The sequence below is a fragment of the Octopus bimaculoides genome, chromosome 7, assembly GCF_046866305.1.
Source record: "Octopus bimaculoides isolate indiv1 chromosome 7, ASM4686630v1, whole genome shotgun sequence".
Taxonomy (NCBI): Eukaryota; Metazoa; Mollusca; class Cephalopoda; order Octopoda; family Octopodidae; genus Octopus; species Octopus bimaculoides.
The window spans coordinates 12599423-12617838 of NC_142934.1; the positions used below are offsets into that span (position 1 = coordinate 12599423).

At 34.7% G+C, this 18416-nt stretch overlaps 1 protein-coding gene across 1 annotated transcript in view; it reads right to left on the minus strand.

The window, feature by feature from the left end:
• The window catches only part of LOC106869746 (twitchin), a 238288-nt gene that overhangs the window by 64017 nt on the left and 155855 nt on the right, over window positions 1-18416 (minus strand). The window contains exons 49-69 of the mRNA XM_089354884.1: window positions 17433-17624; window positions 16449-16553; window positions 15854-16051; window positions 15248-15547; window positions 13969-14126; window positions 13693-13816; window positions 12948-13250; window positions 11847-11997; window positions 11172-11323; window positions 10234-10352; window positions 9397-9562; window positions 8493-8575; window positions 6955-7174; window positions 6076-6264; window positions 4743-4856; window positions 4015-4119; window positions 3315-3512; window positions 3076-3187; window positions 2639-2811; window positions 1279-1467; window positions 946-1035 (exon numbers count right to left, since the gene is read on the minus strand). Coding sequence (XP_089211010.1) covers window positions 946-1035; window positions 1279-1467; window positions 2639-2811; window positions 3076-3187; window positions 3315-3512; window positions 4015-4119; window positions 4743-4856; window positions 6076-6264; window positions 6955-7174; window positions 8493-8575; window positions 9397-9562; window positions 10234-10352; window positions 11172-11323; window positions 11847-11997; window positions 12948-13250; window positions 13693-13816; window positions 13969-14126; window positions 15248-15547; window positions 15854-16051; window positions 16449-16553; window positions 17433-17624 — 3441 coding nt within the window. The remainder of the gene's footprint in view (window positions 1-945; window positions 1036-1278; window positions 1468-2638; window positions 2812-3075; window positions 3188-3314; window positions 3513-4014; window positions 4120-4742; window positions 4857-6075; window positions 6265-6954; window positions 7175-8492; window positions 8576-9396; window positions 9563-10233; window positions 10353-11171; window positions 11324-11846; window positions 11998-12947; window positions 13251-13692; window positions 13817-13968; window positions 14127-15247; window positions 15548-15853; window positions 16052-16448; window positions 16554-17432; window positions 17625-18416) is intronic.

The following is an 18416-nucleotide window of genomic DNA, read 5'->3' on the forward strand; positions in this document are numbered from 1 at the left end:
TTAAAGGGCCTTTTAGTCAAAGAAATCAACCCCAGGACTTATTCTTTGTAAGTCTAGTACTTATTCTAGCAGTCTCTTTTGTTAAAGCAATAAGTTACGGGAATGTAAACACACACACATCACTTGTCAAGAAATGGTGTGGGTAACAAAACAGACAAAAAGACACATAAACATTTGCATATATATATATATATATATATATATATATATATATATATATATATATATATATATATATATTCATATATATCATCATCATCATCATCGTCATCGTCGTTTAACGTCCATTTTCCATATTGGCATGGGTTGCACGGTATGACTGAGGGCTGGCAAGCCAGAAAGCTGCACCAAGTGCCAATCTAATCTGGGAAAGTTTCTACAGCTAGATGCCCTTCCTAATGCCAACCACTCCGAGAGTGTAGTGGGTGCTTTTTACATGACACCGACATGAGGGCCGGTCAGGCGGTACTGACATCAACCATGCTCAAATGGTACTTTTTACATGCCACCAGCATGGGGGCCTGTCAGAGGAAACTGGCATTGACCATACTCAAATGGTGCTTTTTACGTGCCACCAACACAAAAGCCAGTCAGGTGGCACTGGCAACGACTGTGCTCAGATGGTGTTTTTTACATGCCACCGGCACAGGGGCCAGTCAGGCAACACTATATTACATATATATATATGTATAGGCTTCTTTCAGTTTCTCTATACCAAATCCACTCACAAGGCTTTGGTTGGCCCGAGGCTATAGAAAAAGACTCTTGCCCAAGGCGACACACAATGGGACTGAACTCTGAACCATGAGGTTGGGAAGCAAACTTCTTACCACACAGCCACACCTGTGCCAGTTTGTCTAAAAAGTTTCGTTGTTTTCAATCGTCAGGCTTTGTTTTCCAATTTAAAGGTTTTTAAGTAAAACATATAAAAGTTTTAATACTTACTAACAACTTTGAAGTTGAAAGAAGAAGAAGCATGTCCACTTTCATTTCCAAGATCCAAGGTGTATTTTCCAGAATCATCTTTTCCATTATCTGAAAATTAATTGTTAGATATTTCACTAATGAACCTCATTTTTCTGTCTTCTGTAATAGATTGGTTTTTAATTTATGAATTATTTTTGGATGCGTTTGTTGAATTGGTCTAAGATTTGGTTGGCTTTTGGTTTTGAATTATATTGAAATCACATATGAATGCGTGTGTGTGTGTGTGTGCGTGTCTATGGATGGATGGATGTATGGATGTGTCTCTGTATGTATGTGAAGCATTTTACTTACCTTTCAAAACAACGACGGCATAGTCATCAAAGACAGATATTCTTACACGATCACCTTCAGGAATTTCTTTACCATCTTTCTTTAATTTAAAATCAAATGGTCCTGTTCCACTGAAAGGAACTTTCAATTTGAATTGTTCTCCAATTTCACAAACTTGGTCTTCAATGGTTTTACCAAATGATGGAGGAGCTAAAAAAAATATCAAAAAAAAAAATTATACATTAAAACATGTCTAAATTACATCGGTAATTCTAAATATTTTAAAATGGAATATTACAGACAGTTTGTGACAGCTTATATAAAAACATAGAAATATAAAAGGCGGAAAGCTGCCAGAAACATTAGCGTGCTGGTCGAAATGCTTAGCGGTATTTCGTCTGCCGCTACGTTCTGAGTTCAAATTCTGCCAAGGTTGACTTTGCCTTTCATCCTTTCGGAGTCAATTAAATAAGTACCAGTTACGCACTGGGGCCGATATAATCGACTTAATCCGTTTGTCTGTCCCTGTTTGTCCCCTCTGTGTGTAGCCCCTTGTGGGCAGTAAAGAAAGAAATATAAACAGTTCATCAGACTAAATTCCCATTTAATACAGTAGATAGAATATATCATCATCATTTAACATCTATTTTTCATGTTTGCATGAGTTGGATTATTTGATAGAATCCGATGGGTCTTGGGACCACATCATATTCTAGTGTCTATTTTGGAATAGAAGGCACATGACTCAGTGGTTAGAGCATTGGGCTCTCAATCATGAGGTAGTGAGTTCAATTCCTGGACTGGGTTGCATGTTGTGTTCTTAAGCAAGACACTTTATTTCCTGTTGCTCCAGTTAACTCTGCTGTAGAAATGAGTTGTGATGTCATTAGTACCAAGCTGTATCGGCCTTTGCCTTTCTCTTGGATAACATCGCTGGTGTGGAGAGGGGAGGCTGGTATGCATGGGTGACTGCTGGTCTTCCATAAACAACCTTGCCCAGACTTGTGGAGCAGGGAAGCTGGTATGCATGGGTGACTGATGGTCTTCCATAAATAATCTTGCCCAGACTTGTGCCTCAGAGGGGAACTTTCTAGGTGCAATGCAGGTCTCGTTATTCATGACCAAAGAGGCTTTTACTTTGGTTTGGTTTCTATGACTGGATGCCTTTCCCAAAGCTGACCACTTTAGAGAAAATACTGGGTGGTTTTTCTGTGCCCTGCTCAAACCATCCAACTCATGCCAGCATGGATAACGGATGCTAAATGATGATGATGATGATGACAATGATGATGTTATTAAAGGGTTTATGTTAAAGGGTTTATGTTAAAGGGTTTATGTTAAAGGGTATTCAATTATTTATTATGGGTGATTTTTTACTTACATTTAACAACGAAGTTACAAGATGTTGTAGTAAATCCACTTGGATTACTAATCTCACAAGTGATGTCTCCAGCATCTGAAGGATTGACATCACTTAAAGTAAGGGTATAACGATCTCCATCTCGTTTAACCGAAGCTCTGCTGCTGCTACCAAACTCTAAACCGTTCTTCAGCCTAGATTTTAAAGAAAAATAGTATACAAAAATATAAAATAATACATATTTCAGAGTAATATATTTTTATTCATCACAATGTTGAAACAGATTTACATACAGTTCTATATTTAAGAGATGAGGGATTATTTACATTATTTACTATTCCCTTTCCCAACAAATTTCAGGCCTTGTGCCTTTGGTAGAAAGGATTATTATTATTATTATTATTATTATTATTATTATTATTATTATTATTCAATTAATTCAATAGTGAAATATATACCAGCGAATTTCAGGATCAGGTTTGCCATAGACTTCAACTTGGAAGGTAGCTGTGCCACCTTGTGGAGCAGTAGTATTCATCAGTTTCTTGGTAAATTCAGGAATACATCCAACTGTAAATAAGCAGATAACACATTAATCATTTGCCATTATATCAGTGAACCTAACAGAGAACAAAAAAAAATAAGGGACGTTTGAATTAAATTCCAGACTGAGTTCATAGAAGGGTATTAGACGTACCAATCTTTTCTTTGACTTTTATTGGTCCACTGGGAGGACTTGGTTCCCCTACTCCACCTGCATTCACAGCACACACTCGGAATTCATGTTCAGAATTTTCAGGTAGATTTGATACTGTGTAACTGGTATCAATTACTGGGTAGTCATTAGCTTTGATCCATTGGTTGCTATGCGGATCTTTCCTTTCAATGATGTAACCTGGAATAGTATATAAATACAGCATCACAATCTGTATAAACATGGATCAATGAATCAATGTGGTTATCTTTTAATTTTTTTAACGTTTACTTGTTTCATGGGGCTATGCTGGAGCTTTGAAAGGTTTTGGTCAAAGGAATCAATCCCAGTGCTTATTTTTTTTCTAAAGCCAGGAACAAGCAAGAAAAAACAACAACGCGGGGACGTGGAATAAGTACAATGTTACTGGACGCTCAGGAAAGGAAAGAAAAGAAAGAGGATTTCATGTTTCAAGCGGAACTCTTCATCAGAAATATAGAAAAAGTCCAAAGAAGGGAAGTCAGAGAAAGAAACTTGCCAATAATGCACATGCGGTCGCACACATAAGAACATGTACACATACATACATGCACACACACACTCACATATGAGCATGCACACACATACACACATACACACACATAAAGGAATTTTCTGGAAAAGTTATTTTTGTGCTATAAAGTTGATCCATATTTTCACTCACCAGTAATCTTGCTTCCACCGTCTTGTCTGGGTTTGTCCCATTTAAGTTCAACAAAGCTTTGGCCCACATTTGTTGCATAAGGTTTAGTACAAGATGAAGGCTTGGCTGTAATAGAAATTCAAAAGCATATTGAAAAATGTGTAATAAATGGATTTAAATAGATATATAAAGTTCTTAATAATATTTTCAATCAAAGATTTATGTTAAGATACAGATGTCCATAAACTCACTATATTTCTGTATGTACACACTGTATTTGTCCCAAGACTTCACTGTATTAGTATGTACTCACTGTACTTGTTTATGTACTCTCTATATTGTCTATGTACTCACTGTATTTCTATATGTTCATTTATGTACCCATTCTATTTGTCTGTATACTCACTATATTAGTCTATGTAGTCATTATATTTGCCTATGTACTCTATTTGCCCATGTACTCATTATATTTACCTATGTCCTCACTATATTTGTCTATGTACTCACTGTATTTGCCCATGTACTCACTATATTTGCCCATGTACTCACTATATTTGTCTATGTACTCACTATATTTGCCCATGCCCTCACTATATTTGCCCATGCCCTCACTATATTTGCCTATGAACTCACTCTATTTACCTATGCACTCACTGTATTGGTCTCTGTACTCACTATATTTGTCTATGTGCTCAATCTATTAGCCTATGTACTTACAGTAATTCAAATAGAAACGTCTCAGTACTCACTGTATTTAGGTTTGCACATAACTGTTCCTGTGCTGTTACTTGGCTCACCGACACCAGCAATGTTCTTTGCTCTGACCCTGAACTCATATTCACAGTCTTTCTTCAGTCCATCAACTAAAAAAAAAATATAATTAAATTTAATGTTTTTAATGTGAAATGACAAAAGTAAAACAAAAATGTTTGATGAAAACCTTTGGGAAACCCATTTGAGCAATGTAGGAAAGACGTTTGCAACATATATAAAGTGATGTCAATAAATAAAAATAAAGAGCAAAAGATATTGTATCTCCTCATATAAGTTTTTCTAATAACCCTACAATCTTTCGGGAAAGTTTCCCCTTACACATTTTGTTGAACTTTTCAACTGTAGTATATTATATAACATAACAAAATAAAGTACTATTGTATATTGTAATAATTAAAAAGTGTTATGCGTAGCATGCTGAAACATTAATAATGTGAAAAGAAACAATGTAAGCATTTTAATCCATTCTACATAGATTTTAATACTTAGTAGTGAATTCTTGATACATTATAAATTTCTTTAAAATACGGAATTACTATATTATTCTTAAATACATAAACATGCACTCTATTAAAAAGTATTTAGCTATTCTTCAGCTTAATGTCAAATTGTCTTTTTATATATAATTTCATATATGAACAAACATACACACATACATATATATGTATGAGTGTGTGTGTATGTGTCTGTGTGTGTGTGCATGCATGCGTGCACATGTTTGTAAGTCATCTAAGGATACATAACTCAGAAAAAAATGCAGTTGCCATATTTCATTCTATGACAGCTACTTCTGAAGAGTGCAGGGTTACATAATCGGACTGTTACCTAGCACTCCATTGAACCCCTAGTGTGAAACCAATTGGTAAGATCAGCCGTAATGGATGTATATTACTGTACACTTCGATTAGTTGCCAGTACCGCCTGACTGGCCTTCGTGCGGGTGACACGTAAAAGCACCCACTACACTCTCTGAGTGGTTGGCGTTAGGAAGGGCATCCAGCTGTAGAAACTCTGCCAAATCAGATTGGAGCCTGGTGTAGCCATCTGGTTTCACCAGTCCTCAGTCAAATCATCCAACCCATGCTAGCATGGAAAGCGGACGTTAAACGACGACAACGACAACATTAATTGAAGATTAATGTATATATTAATTGTTTATATTATTATTTGATTGAATACCACGCATCCATTTCCAAGTAGGTTTATCTATATATGTATGTATGTATGTATGTATTCACCAATAGCAGGTATTTACTGATTTAGATGCTTAGTGGAAGAGAATATGGAAACAAAACAATTAGTGCTTACCTGTGTACATTGTGTCTTTGACAGCAAAATCTGTTGCTGGTTTCCATTTGTTTGTTCCAGCTTCCTTGTATTCTACAATGTATCCTTGCACCTTCTTTCCTCCATCATCTTTAGGACGTGACCAAGCCAGACTAACCGACTTCTCATCGACATCCATGATTTCTGGAGTAGCTGGGGCTTGAGGAGTGGCTAATTATTGAAAGGAAGAGAGAAAAAAGAAAAAAGAATTTTATTATATGTGAATCATTTTAAATCCCATAATTTTCTCATTCAGAATTATTGTACAGCGAAAATTAATTTACATAAAAGAATTAAGATTTGAATTTATATGTAATACATCTATAATACAAAAAACCACTTTAAAATACTAATCCAAAACCAAAGTAATTATTAATATGAGAGAAAAAAGAAAGTTAAATGGAAAAAAAGAAGGAAAAGAGGAAGGAAGAAACTGAAAAACATCAATTGATTACCCAACATAAGGTTCCCTGGAATCTCCTGAAACAAGCCAACATGCTTACAACATTACCATGTTTCATGGTCTGCTACCACAACAGCTCCTTTATAGGATTCAGTTAGCTCAAGACATCATCAAGAGGAACCACATCCGGTTTCGGCCCCTACTCCTCTACCGTTTTGACGTGGTGGGACCCTTCCTTTTGGAGGTGTCTTTCTCCTTCCTTTTTCTGTTCCCTGGCCCCTTCAATGTAGCGTCAACGAGTGTCAGTGGGCGACTAACTGTCTTGTCAAATTTCCCTTTAAATACCCGCTGCTGGGCTCCAGCAGGCAGCCCCAGCAAGTTATCCTACTAGGTTAGTCGCCAATTAAGAACTTTATTTTCATATTAAAAATTAATCAAACATATACAAAGATACTTACTGTATTGATGAGCTGCTACAATGGGCATTGCTGACTCAAGCGGCTCTCCTACACCATATTCATTTTCAGCAGATACACGGAATTTGTAACTGTGTCCCTCTGTTAGACCCATCACTTCATATGTTGTACCACGCACAAATCGACTGCATGGTTCCCACTTGCCTTTTGCAACATCCATCTTTTCAACAACATAATTTGAAATTATGCTGCCTCCATTATCCTAAAATATATTCAAGTTAATAATTTAATAATTTTAATAATTTTTACTTTGTACCATATTCACAACATACAAGTGTTATTCTGTCTTCATTTCCATTCTTTGAAATATCCTAGCAAACCAATTTCAGATTTTCTTATTTTGAAATAAGATATTTCTCTTTGGAATTTCTCAAAATAAATGCTTACAAGAACTGCAAAGCAGTTACTATACAGTATTATTTAGTTCTTAATGATATGTTCGTGATACTCTGTCGAAGCCATTCTATCTAAATTATGTCGATGATATGTTTCAAAAGGGTATGAAAATTTCAACTTATTTCTTTTGATTAAAAAATATGCTTCGATATTACTTTGGACCAAGAAACATGAAAATTTAAAATATAAAGGAAGATTACTCAGATAGTTTTTGGCTCTATTATTTCCCTTGATTATGTTAGTGTATCTGACATTTTTGTCATGTTGTTTGAGTTATGTAAATTAATAAAGTTAAGTCGGTTTTTCAAATTTAATGGCTTTGGGTTCTAATTACACTTGGTGCAAGTTCTGCTTGGCTTTCCTACCCAGGTTGCAAAATGTTAGAAAGAATCATAATGATGTCTCTTAACAGAAATTCTATCCATGACCATCTCATCTTATTTCAGGTGCAGGGTACCATTTCCATTTCCATTCTTAAGACAAATGAATATGATTTGAGGAAGATTTAACTACTATTTCTAGGAGAAAGACACTTTAAGGTAAGTGCAGTGGTTGAAGACACCAATAAAATTATTAATGATTGAAACAACAATAACTTGTGCATAGCAGTCCATGATTTTATGTCCAGTCTATGATGTATCCCTGCTGGCATGGGTTATATGGTTTGGTAGCATTTGATGGGCATTAGGACTGCATCATGTTTCAGTGTCTCCTTTGGCATGGTTTCTACAAATGGATGCCCAACTTAACACCACCCATGCACTGAGTGTTCTTTCCATGCCACCAGCACTCATGAGGTTGCCATGCAGCTTACAAGACTGCAAACCTCAAAAGAGGTGGTTTTATGACAGGAGATGAGGGATTAAAGTATTAGAGAAAGGGCCAAAGCAGAACAGATTTTTGCTGTAGAGGGGCTCCATAGAATACCTTAAAATATCATCCATGTTATCAATATAGTCCCTCTACAACTTTATTATGATACATATTTTATCTTGGATGATTAAACGATGAGAATATTTAATTAATTCTCAACAATGGAAATATCTAATTAATTCTCAAAATACTAAAATTTATTATTTATTTATTTCTGTTTTAATTTGTAGAAATTCTGTAAATTTGCATACCTTTGGTGGATTCCATGTGAGACAACAAGAATCTGGGGTAATCTCTGAAACTTCCAGTGGAGCTTCTGGTTTAGAAGGTTTGTCTAGGAAAACAAAGAAAAATACATGATAATTCCAAAGTAAAACAAGCAAAATTTTTTTTTAATCTCAGATATGATTGAAACTTGCAAACATTATCTCTGATACTTCAACTGAATATTGATTAAACATACTAATTCAAAGAACTTGATATTAAATACCTATTGGCATTATATTTCTATGCAAAGCAGATTTTCTGTGCAATAAAGATTGATTCCTTCATTGTGTATAAATGATGATGAATTCATATATGTTTTAAAAAAAGAGGATTTCATTCATTTTTGAATGTGGGTATATATTTTTAACGGAATAAATATAAACTCCATGTGCTGTACCCAAAGTAAGCTATGGACCACACGAGAGGTGTAGAGTAGTTTCATGCAGGCTAACAGAGAAGATAAGCTTTGCATGTAACAGAAGTACTAGGGCACTATGTAATATGAAGACACCAGGAATAGGTACTCTTAAATGGCCGGCTGATTCATGAGATGTAGTCATTAGCTTCTGTTACTTATGAGATGTAATTAGGTGGGGAGGTGGCTGTTCAGAAAGTATAGTAGCCAAGGTGAGAACAGGCTAGAAAAATTTCAAGGGGCTATCGCTACAACTGGCAACAAGAACAGATTATGTGACACTTGTGTTAGAACTGAGATGCTGTATGGTAGTAAGATCTCAGTATGAGCTTTGAATGTAGAAGACTTGCAAAAACAGGAAAGAAATGAAGCCTGCATCTTTAATATGCTTGGCATTGTAAACATAACTTTTGCAAGATAGTACAATAGAATACTGTGTATATATATTTAAAATTTAATACTTCATAACTTACCAACAATAGTGACATTTACACTAACTGTATCAAATCCTTTCTCATTTGACAGAGTGATGTTGTATTTTCCAGCATCTGTCATTTCTGCTTTCCTATTAACCATAACAATTTGATCAGGACTGGAGTTTATCTTCACTCGAGGATCATCAGCTACTGAAGCTTTTCCCTTAATAAAACAACAAAATAGTATTATTTCTAAAGTTTGTTTAAAAAGATAAACATTCTTATATATAGCTAATTATGAATATTTAGCCATAATTAGTTTTATAGCTTATCAAGGTATAATTTCAGTAGACATTATTTTTCTTGTTTATTTTAAAACAAATATTTTCATGTATATTTTAATATTAAATGAAATCATATGAATATAATCTTTTATTTATGTCATAAAAATGTTGAAACTTAGAGAGAATGTGAAATAATTTGTTATTTTGATGATGAAACTCAAAGTAGATAAAGCTACAAATAATAACATGTAAATACTGGGTAACAAAATCCTTTTGGATAGAAAAACTTGAAGGCTGCTCATTGGATATGAACAGACATTTTTGATTTCTTCTATCCAAAATGGTTTGTTTAGCCCATTATTTATAGACTGTGATTTTTTAAACATTATTACATATAAAATATATGATTATATTTTTGAAATGCTCCAATCATTTAAATACTTTTTTTAATATCCTAATTCATAAACTGACTCTATAAATGATATTAATTAAAAATTGCATTTTAAAATGATTTGTTAAAAAAAAAAAATGTCTGATTTCAGAACCAAATTAATTGTTTTGATTGTATTTTTGAATGTTATTAAAGATGGAATGGTGTAAATAGGCTTACCAGTTTCCATGTTGAGTCTGGAATTGGATTTCCAGTGAAAGGAATAACGATTTTAAATTCTTCTCCCAAAATGGCTGTGACATCTCTGGTCAGATAATCAAAGTTGATCTTGGGAGCCACTATAAAAATAATTTAGATTATAAATATAAAGTTTATTAAAAGAGATTATTAAAACTATGAATATGAATTATTAAAAAATTATTGAAATTATAATTCTATCAATCCATTCATCTTCCCTGCTAAGCATTCCCAGGAAAGTTGTGGAGTTTGAGTCTCCAAGCGCCTCCTCCATAGGGACCTATCAACTGGATCCCCATGTGTGACCATCTGAGACCATAGATATTATACAAACATCTCAATCTTGGTTTATGCTTAGATCTCCTGCTGGTTGGCTCAGCTTAAAGAATTTAAGGGGCAAGTGAAATCGAAATCGAACCATATTCTATGACTGGCACCTGTGCCAGTGGAGCACTAACAGCACTGTCCAAGCGTGTTCATTGCCAGAGTAGCTGTCTGGCTTCCGTGCTAGTGGCACGTAAATAGCACCATTTGAGCGTAATCATTACCAGCGTTGCCTTCTAGCACTTGTGCTGTGATGGCACGGTAGAAAATCATTTGAGCAAAGTCATTGCCAGTGCTGCTGGACTGGCTCCTGTGCAGGTGGCACGTAAAAAACACCATTTAAGCATGGCTGTTGCCAGTACCGCCTGACTGGCCTGCATGCCGGTGGCATGTAAAAGCACTCACTATACTCTCAGAGTGGTTGGCATTAGGAAGGGCATCCAGCCGTAGAAACTCTGCCAAATCAGATTGGATCCTGGGGTAGCCATCTGGTTCGCCAGTCCTCAGTCAAATCGTCCAACCCATGCTAGCATGGAAAGTGGATGTTAAACGATGATGGTGATGATGATAATGTCCAAAAATCTGTAGAGAATTACCTGGTGGAGGACGTGCTTTGATAGCTTCTGAGCATTCACTAAATTGACCTGGTCCAGCAGCATTAACTGCACACACTCGAAATTCATAGTCTTTTCCTTCAGTCAAACCACGAACAGTGAATTCTTCTTCAGGAATCTCACTATGATTAGCTCTAGAATTAGGGGGAAAAAAATGAAATTATTTAGCAACATACTCAGTATAAAGAAAATTAACTTTGAAGACAAAATAGTAAAAATAAGAAAAAGATTTATTGAATGACAGATTTTTTAAGCATGTAGTGTTTCCTAGTGGACAGTTAATACAAAAAAGATAATAATTTTTTTTTCATAATATTTGGCAGGATTAGAACTTCAAACTTAAATATAAGGAATAAGGAAAAAGAGGCATTGAATAGACATTTAAGTTTTTTTGTTTTGTTTTTGTGTACTTATGAATTTCTTAAAATTTCTAGTCAGGGTAACCATGTATAGCAATTTTTCATTCTTTTTAGATATCATCTGCATGTCATAACTCAAGGTACATTAATTAAACATTCCTTATAGATAGAAAATAATTAGTGGATCCAAAATGAATTCAAAACTAGATCTAAAGTTCGATAGTTAGAGAGCTTCTCATTCTACAGTAGACTTTTTTATTGTTTGAATAATAATGTAAAAATGTGAAAGCACAATTACTTTGTCCATTTGGTGTCACCCTTCTCCCTCTTTTCAATAATGTAGCCAAAGAGAGGACTACCACCATCTTTCTTTGGTGGATTCCACTGCAATGTAATGGAATCTTCAGTTGTTGAAACACATTTTGGAACTCCGGGAGTGCTTGGAGGATCTGAAAAAGTTAAATTATATTTTCAGTATTTTTAAAGCAGAAACCAGATTTGTGTCTCTAACGACATATTATTCCTTACCTGAAAAACAGATAAGGGTTAGTGACAGGAAAAGCATTTAGTTGTTAGGCAATGTCTCAATAATATATCATTCTAATCCTTGATAGCATGGAAAGACAAATATAAAAATTGAAAATGAATTAAATTCCCTACACAAAACAATCCTGATAAACACTACTTATAACAAACCTAATCATTCCCACCAAACCTCTAACCATTCCCACCAAACCTCTAACCATTCCCACCAACATAACTTCCATATGCCCAATAGTAGAATAAGTAATTAATTTTTTTATATTATTTTGTCCTACACAAATAATAAAAGTTAATAACTCCCTGCGCACACCTAAACAAACAACAATCAATATAATTATATAACTACTACCTAAAAACTTAACCCTACAAATCGTATGACCCCTTAAACCCCACCTCCCAATCTTAATAATACACTAACCAAAATGATTGATCCTGGAATAGGAGAAAGACAATTTCATTATAAATTTCTCTGCCTTCATAAAGGGAAAACTGGCACTCTGTTGCTAATGATGAGAGGGGTTCCAGTTGACCCAATCAGTGGAACAGCCTGCTTGTGAGATTTATGTGCAAGTGGTTGAGTACTCCACAGACATGTGTATCTTTAACATAGTTCTCAGGGAGATTCAGCAAGAATGTGATAAGGCCGGCCCTTTGAAATACAGGTACTACTAAGTTTTGCCAGCTTAGTGGACTGGAACAACATGAAATAAAGTGTCTTGCTCAAGGACACAACATGTCATCAGGAATTGAACTCAGGACCTTACAATCGTGAGCCAAATGCCCTAATCACTAAGCCGCATGCTTTCACTAAAGGACAAATCTTGTAAACGGAATTAAATTAAATTAATGAACTTACCATAAGGAAGTTTAGCCAAGACTGCTTCATCTGTTTCCAGGGCATCACTGACACCTTGGTCGTTTTCAGCCATGACTCTGAAATCATATTCACAGCCTGGTTCAAGATTGCGAACAGTGAACTTTGGAGCGTTAATAAAGCTGCTACATTTTGTCCATCTGTTTGTACCAGTCTTTTTCTTCTCCAAAATATAGTTGTTAATAGGGTTGCCGCCATCGTCCTTTGGTGGTTGCCATTGAAGCATTAGGGATTCACCATCAATATCAGTGGCAATGAATGGTCCATTTGGAGCTGTAGGTCGGTCTAGAAATTATCAAAAAAAATTCATTTAATGAAGTGGTTGTATCTTTTATGTCAATCATTTTAATAAATAGATCTTAAATCAAATCACATCTGACAGTGTGTGTGTGTGTGTGTGTGTGTGCGTGTGTGTGTGTGTGTGTGTGCGTGCATGTATTTGTGCTTCTTTGACACAAAATTGCATGGTAGGTTAGAAATGAATGTTTGTTTCCAACCCTCTACGAAGTCATATCTGGCCAAGAGGGAATATTACTCTGCTTGAAAATAGATGAGGGTTAAAGACTAGAATGGCATCTGACCATAGAAAATCTGCCCAACAAATTCCATTTGACTAAGGCCAGCATGGAAAAATTGGGCTCTTAAAATGATGATAATGATGATGAATGCTTCAAACATACTTTTAGCATGAGTAGTTGATTAAGAGTTCATTTTAATAGTGACTTACCAAGTACATTGACTTTCACACTGACGGAATCAGAACCTGATGCGTTCTTCAAATTCAAAGTATATCGACCTGCATCATTTCTTGTGGCCTTTACTGTTTCTAATTCAGCAGAATTTTTGGTTGTCTAAAATATATAGAAGTAGTTTTAGGTATAATTTTCTCCCAATGAAAAAAAAAAAGAATTAATTAAATTTATAGGAAACAAATTGTGTTCTGCATGAATCTGCAAATTGCAATCCATTTCGAATATAATGCATATTAAACCAGAAAATTTACCTTCATATCTGTACGAGTGTTTTCTTTGACTGGTTCACCATCTCTCATCCATGTTGTAGTTGGTTTTGGAACTCCAGTAAATGGAATGGCCAGTTTGAAATCTTGTCCTGCTTTCACAGTTATGTCTTTAATACCTGATAGATCGATTGTTGGTTTTTCTAAAAGAAATTAAAAATTAAGAACATATATAAACTTCTGATAATTTTGGGAATTAAAACTTTGATATAGATAATATATTAAGAAGTAAAATACATTACACTAATTTGATCTCAGAACAATCTGAAAATCATTAATTGTCAAATTTTCTAGCATGTAAGTAAAATTTTTCAGACCAAAATTTCCAGCTCCAAAAAGTTAGGTTCACTTTATATACCTAAAGAACTTTAGAGGAATAAAAATTCCATGCAAAGAGAAGCAACATTTGGAAACATAGTGATGATGTCCAAATGATTACACTATATTTTTACATTATATACTACATTATATACTCCAGTACACTACTGGTACTTAATTTATCAACCCCAAAAGGATGAAAGGCGAAGTCGATCTCGGTGGAATTTGAACTCAGAACATTAAAGACAGATGAAATACCGCTAAGCATTTCGCCTGGTATGCTAACGTTTCTGCCAGCTCACCGCCTTATTTATTTATTTATTTTATTTATCTTTTATTTATTTCTATCATTGAATTGTGGCCATTCATGAACAGTGCTCTCAATTTTTAATTGATCGTAACAATCTGAATATTTATTTCAGTCTCATATATAGTTTATTGATCTCTTTTTATTGAATGGTCATGGTTTATCCTTTCATCATAAAGTGATATGGTTTGGCACATCAGTTCACACTAGTATAAAAATACAAACACTGTCGCATTCATTCAGATACACACACACATCTACTTATACATACATACATATAAAATATACATGTGTGTGTGTGTGTGTGTGTGTGTGTGTGTGTGTGTGTGTGTGTGTGTGTACACATGTTAGGCTTTCACACAGCTGACTACCAAATTTTGTTCATGAGATATTTGTGAACCTGAGTCCACAGTAAAAGACACTTGCCCAAGGTATCACACAGTAGAATTATATCTAGAACTGTACGGCTCCAAAGCAGACACCTTAACCACATGACTAACACCTGCGTCTATATCAAAATATATTTTATAAAAATCCCACTATATGTGCAAGTGGCTGAGTAGATCCGTAAATGATCCGTAGATCATTGAGATAACCATCAGAATATTTAATTATTTATAACATTTATATTATTTGTACCTGGTTGATCTTCAATCACAACTGCTTGTGTTGGTTTACTTGGTTCTCCTGGACCTGCTGCATTTTCAGCAATAACTCTAAACTGCATCTCTTCTCCTTCAGGTAATTTAGTTACTGTGAAGCTAGTACCATCTACTGGAGCACGAGTACATGGCACCCATTTACCATCCTTTCCTTTCTTTTCAACTGTATAACCAATGATTTTACTTCCGCCATCATTTTTAGGTGGTGTCCAAGACAAAGTGACAGAATCCTTAGTGATTTTATCAAGACTAGGAGAGCTTGGAGAGCCAGCTGGGACTATAAAATTGAAATAAAATACATTCAAAATATAAATAATATAAAACTTTTTTTTTTATGCGTTTGTTGCTCTTATTGACATATGAAAATATATTGGCAATATTACTACAGTCTTATTATATATTACTTAAATAAATTTAGATATAGAAATAAATAAATATAGATTTATAAATGAATATAAATTTAGATTTAGAAATAAATAAACATATTACTTTCCATTGCTCAGAACTGTGACCTAGTCACCTATGACATTGCTTATTTGAATTATCCAAAATTGTTTTTTGAGCATTTACAAAGGATACTTACAAACTGGATCTCTAACTAAGTGAGGTGGTGTTGTTTTACTGGGTTTTCCTGGACCTGCGTCATTAACAGCAGAAACTCTGAACTCAACATCTTGACCTTCAGTTAAGTTCAGTACAGTGAAATTTGTGTCTGGGGTTGGGAAGACACAAGCTTTAACCCAATCTTTATCCTTCCTTTCTTTCTTCTCAACAATGTAACCTAAAATGAAAATGTAAATGACGACATTAAACCAAATGCTTGTATTTAGATTGTCAATTGTATTATAAGTTTTCTGTGAATATAAAACAATGCAATTACCATAGTTGAGAGCATAAAAGACACAGGAGTATTTTAGATGATCTCCAGTTTCAGCAGCACATATTCAGAAAAATGCTTTTAAGGCACTAAAGCTTAGGGAAGGCCCAACTTCAAATATAGGACTCAAAGTGATTTTTCAGAGACATTGGTGGGGGGGGGGCACAAAAAAGGGGGGTTATTTGTATGCCTTCAAATACAGTAATTACAGTAAACTGAATTAATCCAAATAAATAGAATCAATACATAATCTCACAAAATCTGATAAATAATAGGATTAATATTTGTAAGGTCTCTTCACCTTTGATTGGATTTCCACCATCTGAAGAAGGTGCTTTCCATTTCAAGGAACATGAGGAACGATCGAATTTTGTGATTTCGACTCCATGTGGGGCATCTGGTGCATCTGTATTAGAGAAGAGTTATGTTAGAATTTTCATAGAATAAACCATATTATTACTTTTTTTCATATTAAAGATTACATGAATAAATTTATACACACACACACACACACATTTATATATATATTAATTGTCTGATACAGCACCCGGAATAATCTTTTCCCATACATTTTTCTATATTAATATATCCATACTACCAGGTATACGAATGTATAATATAATAATTCTTAAATATTATGATATTCATACAAGATGTATATTTATACACTGAATCCACTATTTTTACCATGACACCATGATGTTATGAACAATGCTTTTCTTTTTTAGAGTAAATGATTGGAAATGATTGTGCTGGTTTGGTCACGTGATGCTTATGGATGAGGGCAGCTGTGTAAAGAAGTGTCAATCTCTAATTGTGGAAGAAACCTGTGAAAGAGGTAGATCCAGGAAGACAGGGGATGAGGTGGTGAAGCATGATCTTTGAACATTGGGCCTCACGGAGGCAATGACAAATGACCAAGACCTTTGGCGATATACTGTGTTTGAGAAGACCTGTTAAGCCAAGCGAAATTGTAGTCATGGCCGATGCAAGTGTCATGTAACTGGCACCCATGCTAGTGGCACATAAAAAGCACCCATTACACTCTTGGAGTGGTTAGCATTAGGAAGGGCATCAAGTCATAGAAACTATGCCAAATAAGACTGGAACTTAGTGCAACCCTCCAGCTTACCGGTTTCAGTCAAACCATCTAACCCATGCCAGCATGAAAAGCAGATGCTAAATAATTATGATGATGATAATAATGATGATTAATAATTACTTTTCTGAGCTTATTTTTATTTCAGAATTAAAATAATTTTACAAAATAATAATATAAACTTACCAAATGGATTCTTTGCAACAACCTTTTTGCTGACCAGAGGCTCACTAACACCATACATGTTTTCAGCTTTTACACGGAACTGATAAGATTTTCCATCTTTCAGCCCTTTGACTGTATGAGATGTTCCTGCAATTAAACCAGGAACTTTTTCCCAGAAATTGGAGCCTTCTTCACATTTCTCTAAAATGTAACCTGAAATAAAAATTTTAGAGAGGAGATCAGCAAATATTCTTAATAATTTGAGAGATTTGAGGTAGAAAAATTTTTTTATAGTTAACTGAAACTATGAGTGATGTTTCTAATTTAGGCACAAGGCCAGAAATTTTTAAGGAAGAGAGAGTTAATTAATTACACCAGCCCCTCTACTTGGTTGATACTTTATTTTATCAACTTAAGAGGGGTGAAAGACAAAATGAACTTTGATGGAATTTGAACTCAAAACGTAAGGAACCAGAACAACTACCACAAGGTTTTTTTGTTTTTTTTTCTGATGCTCAATAAATTTTGCCAGTCCATCTCAGAAGAAGAATAGTAATAGTAATCTTTTCTACTGTAGGCACAAGGCCTGAAATTTTGGGGGAGAGGGTAAGTCAATCACATTGACCCTAGATTGGTACTTAATTCTTTGACCCCAAAAGGATGAAAGGCAAAGTCAACCTTAGTGAAATTTGAACTCAGAATGTAACGACAAACGAAATACCACTAAGCATTTCGCTCAGCATGCTAATGATTCTGCTAGCTTGTCGCCTTAAGAATAATAATAATCTTTTCTACTCTAGGCACAAGGCCCGAAATGTTTGGGGAGAGGGTCAGTCTATTAGATCGACCCCAGTACACAACTGGTACTTAATTTATCACCCCTGAAACAATGAAATCAAAGTCAACCTCAGTGGAACTTGAACTCAGAATGTAAAGACAGACAAAATACTACTAAGCATTTCGCCTGGTGTGCTAACATTTCTGCCAGCTCACCGTCTTAAATAA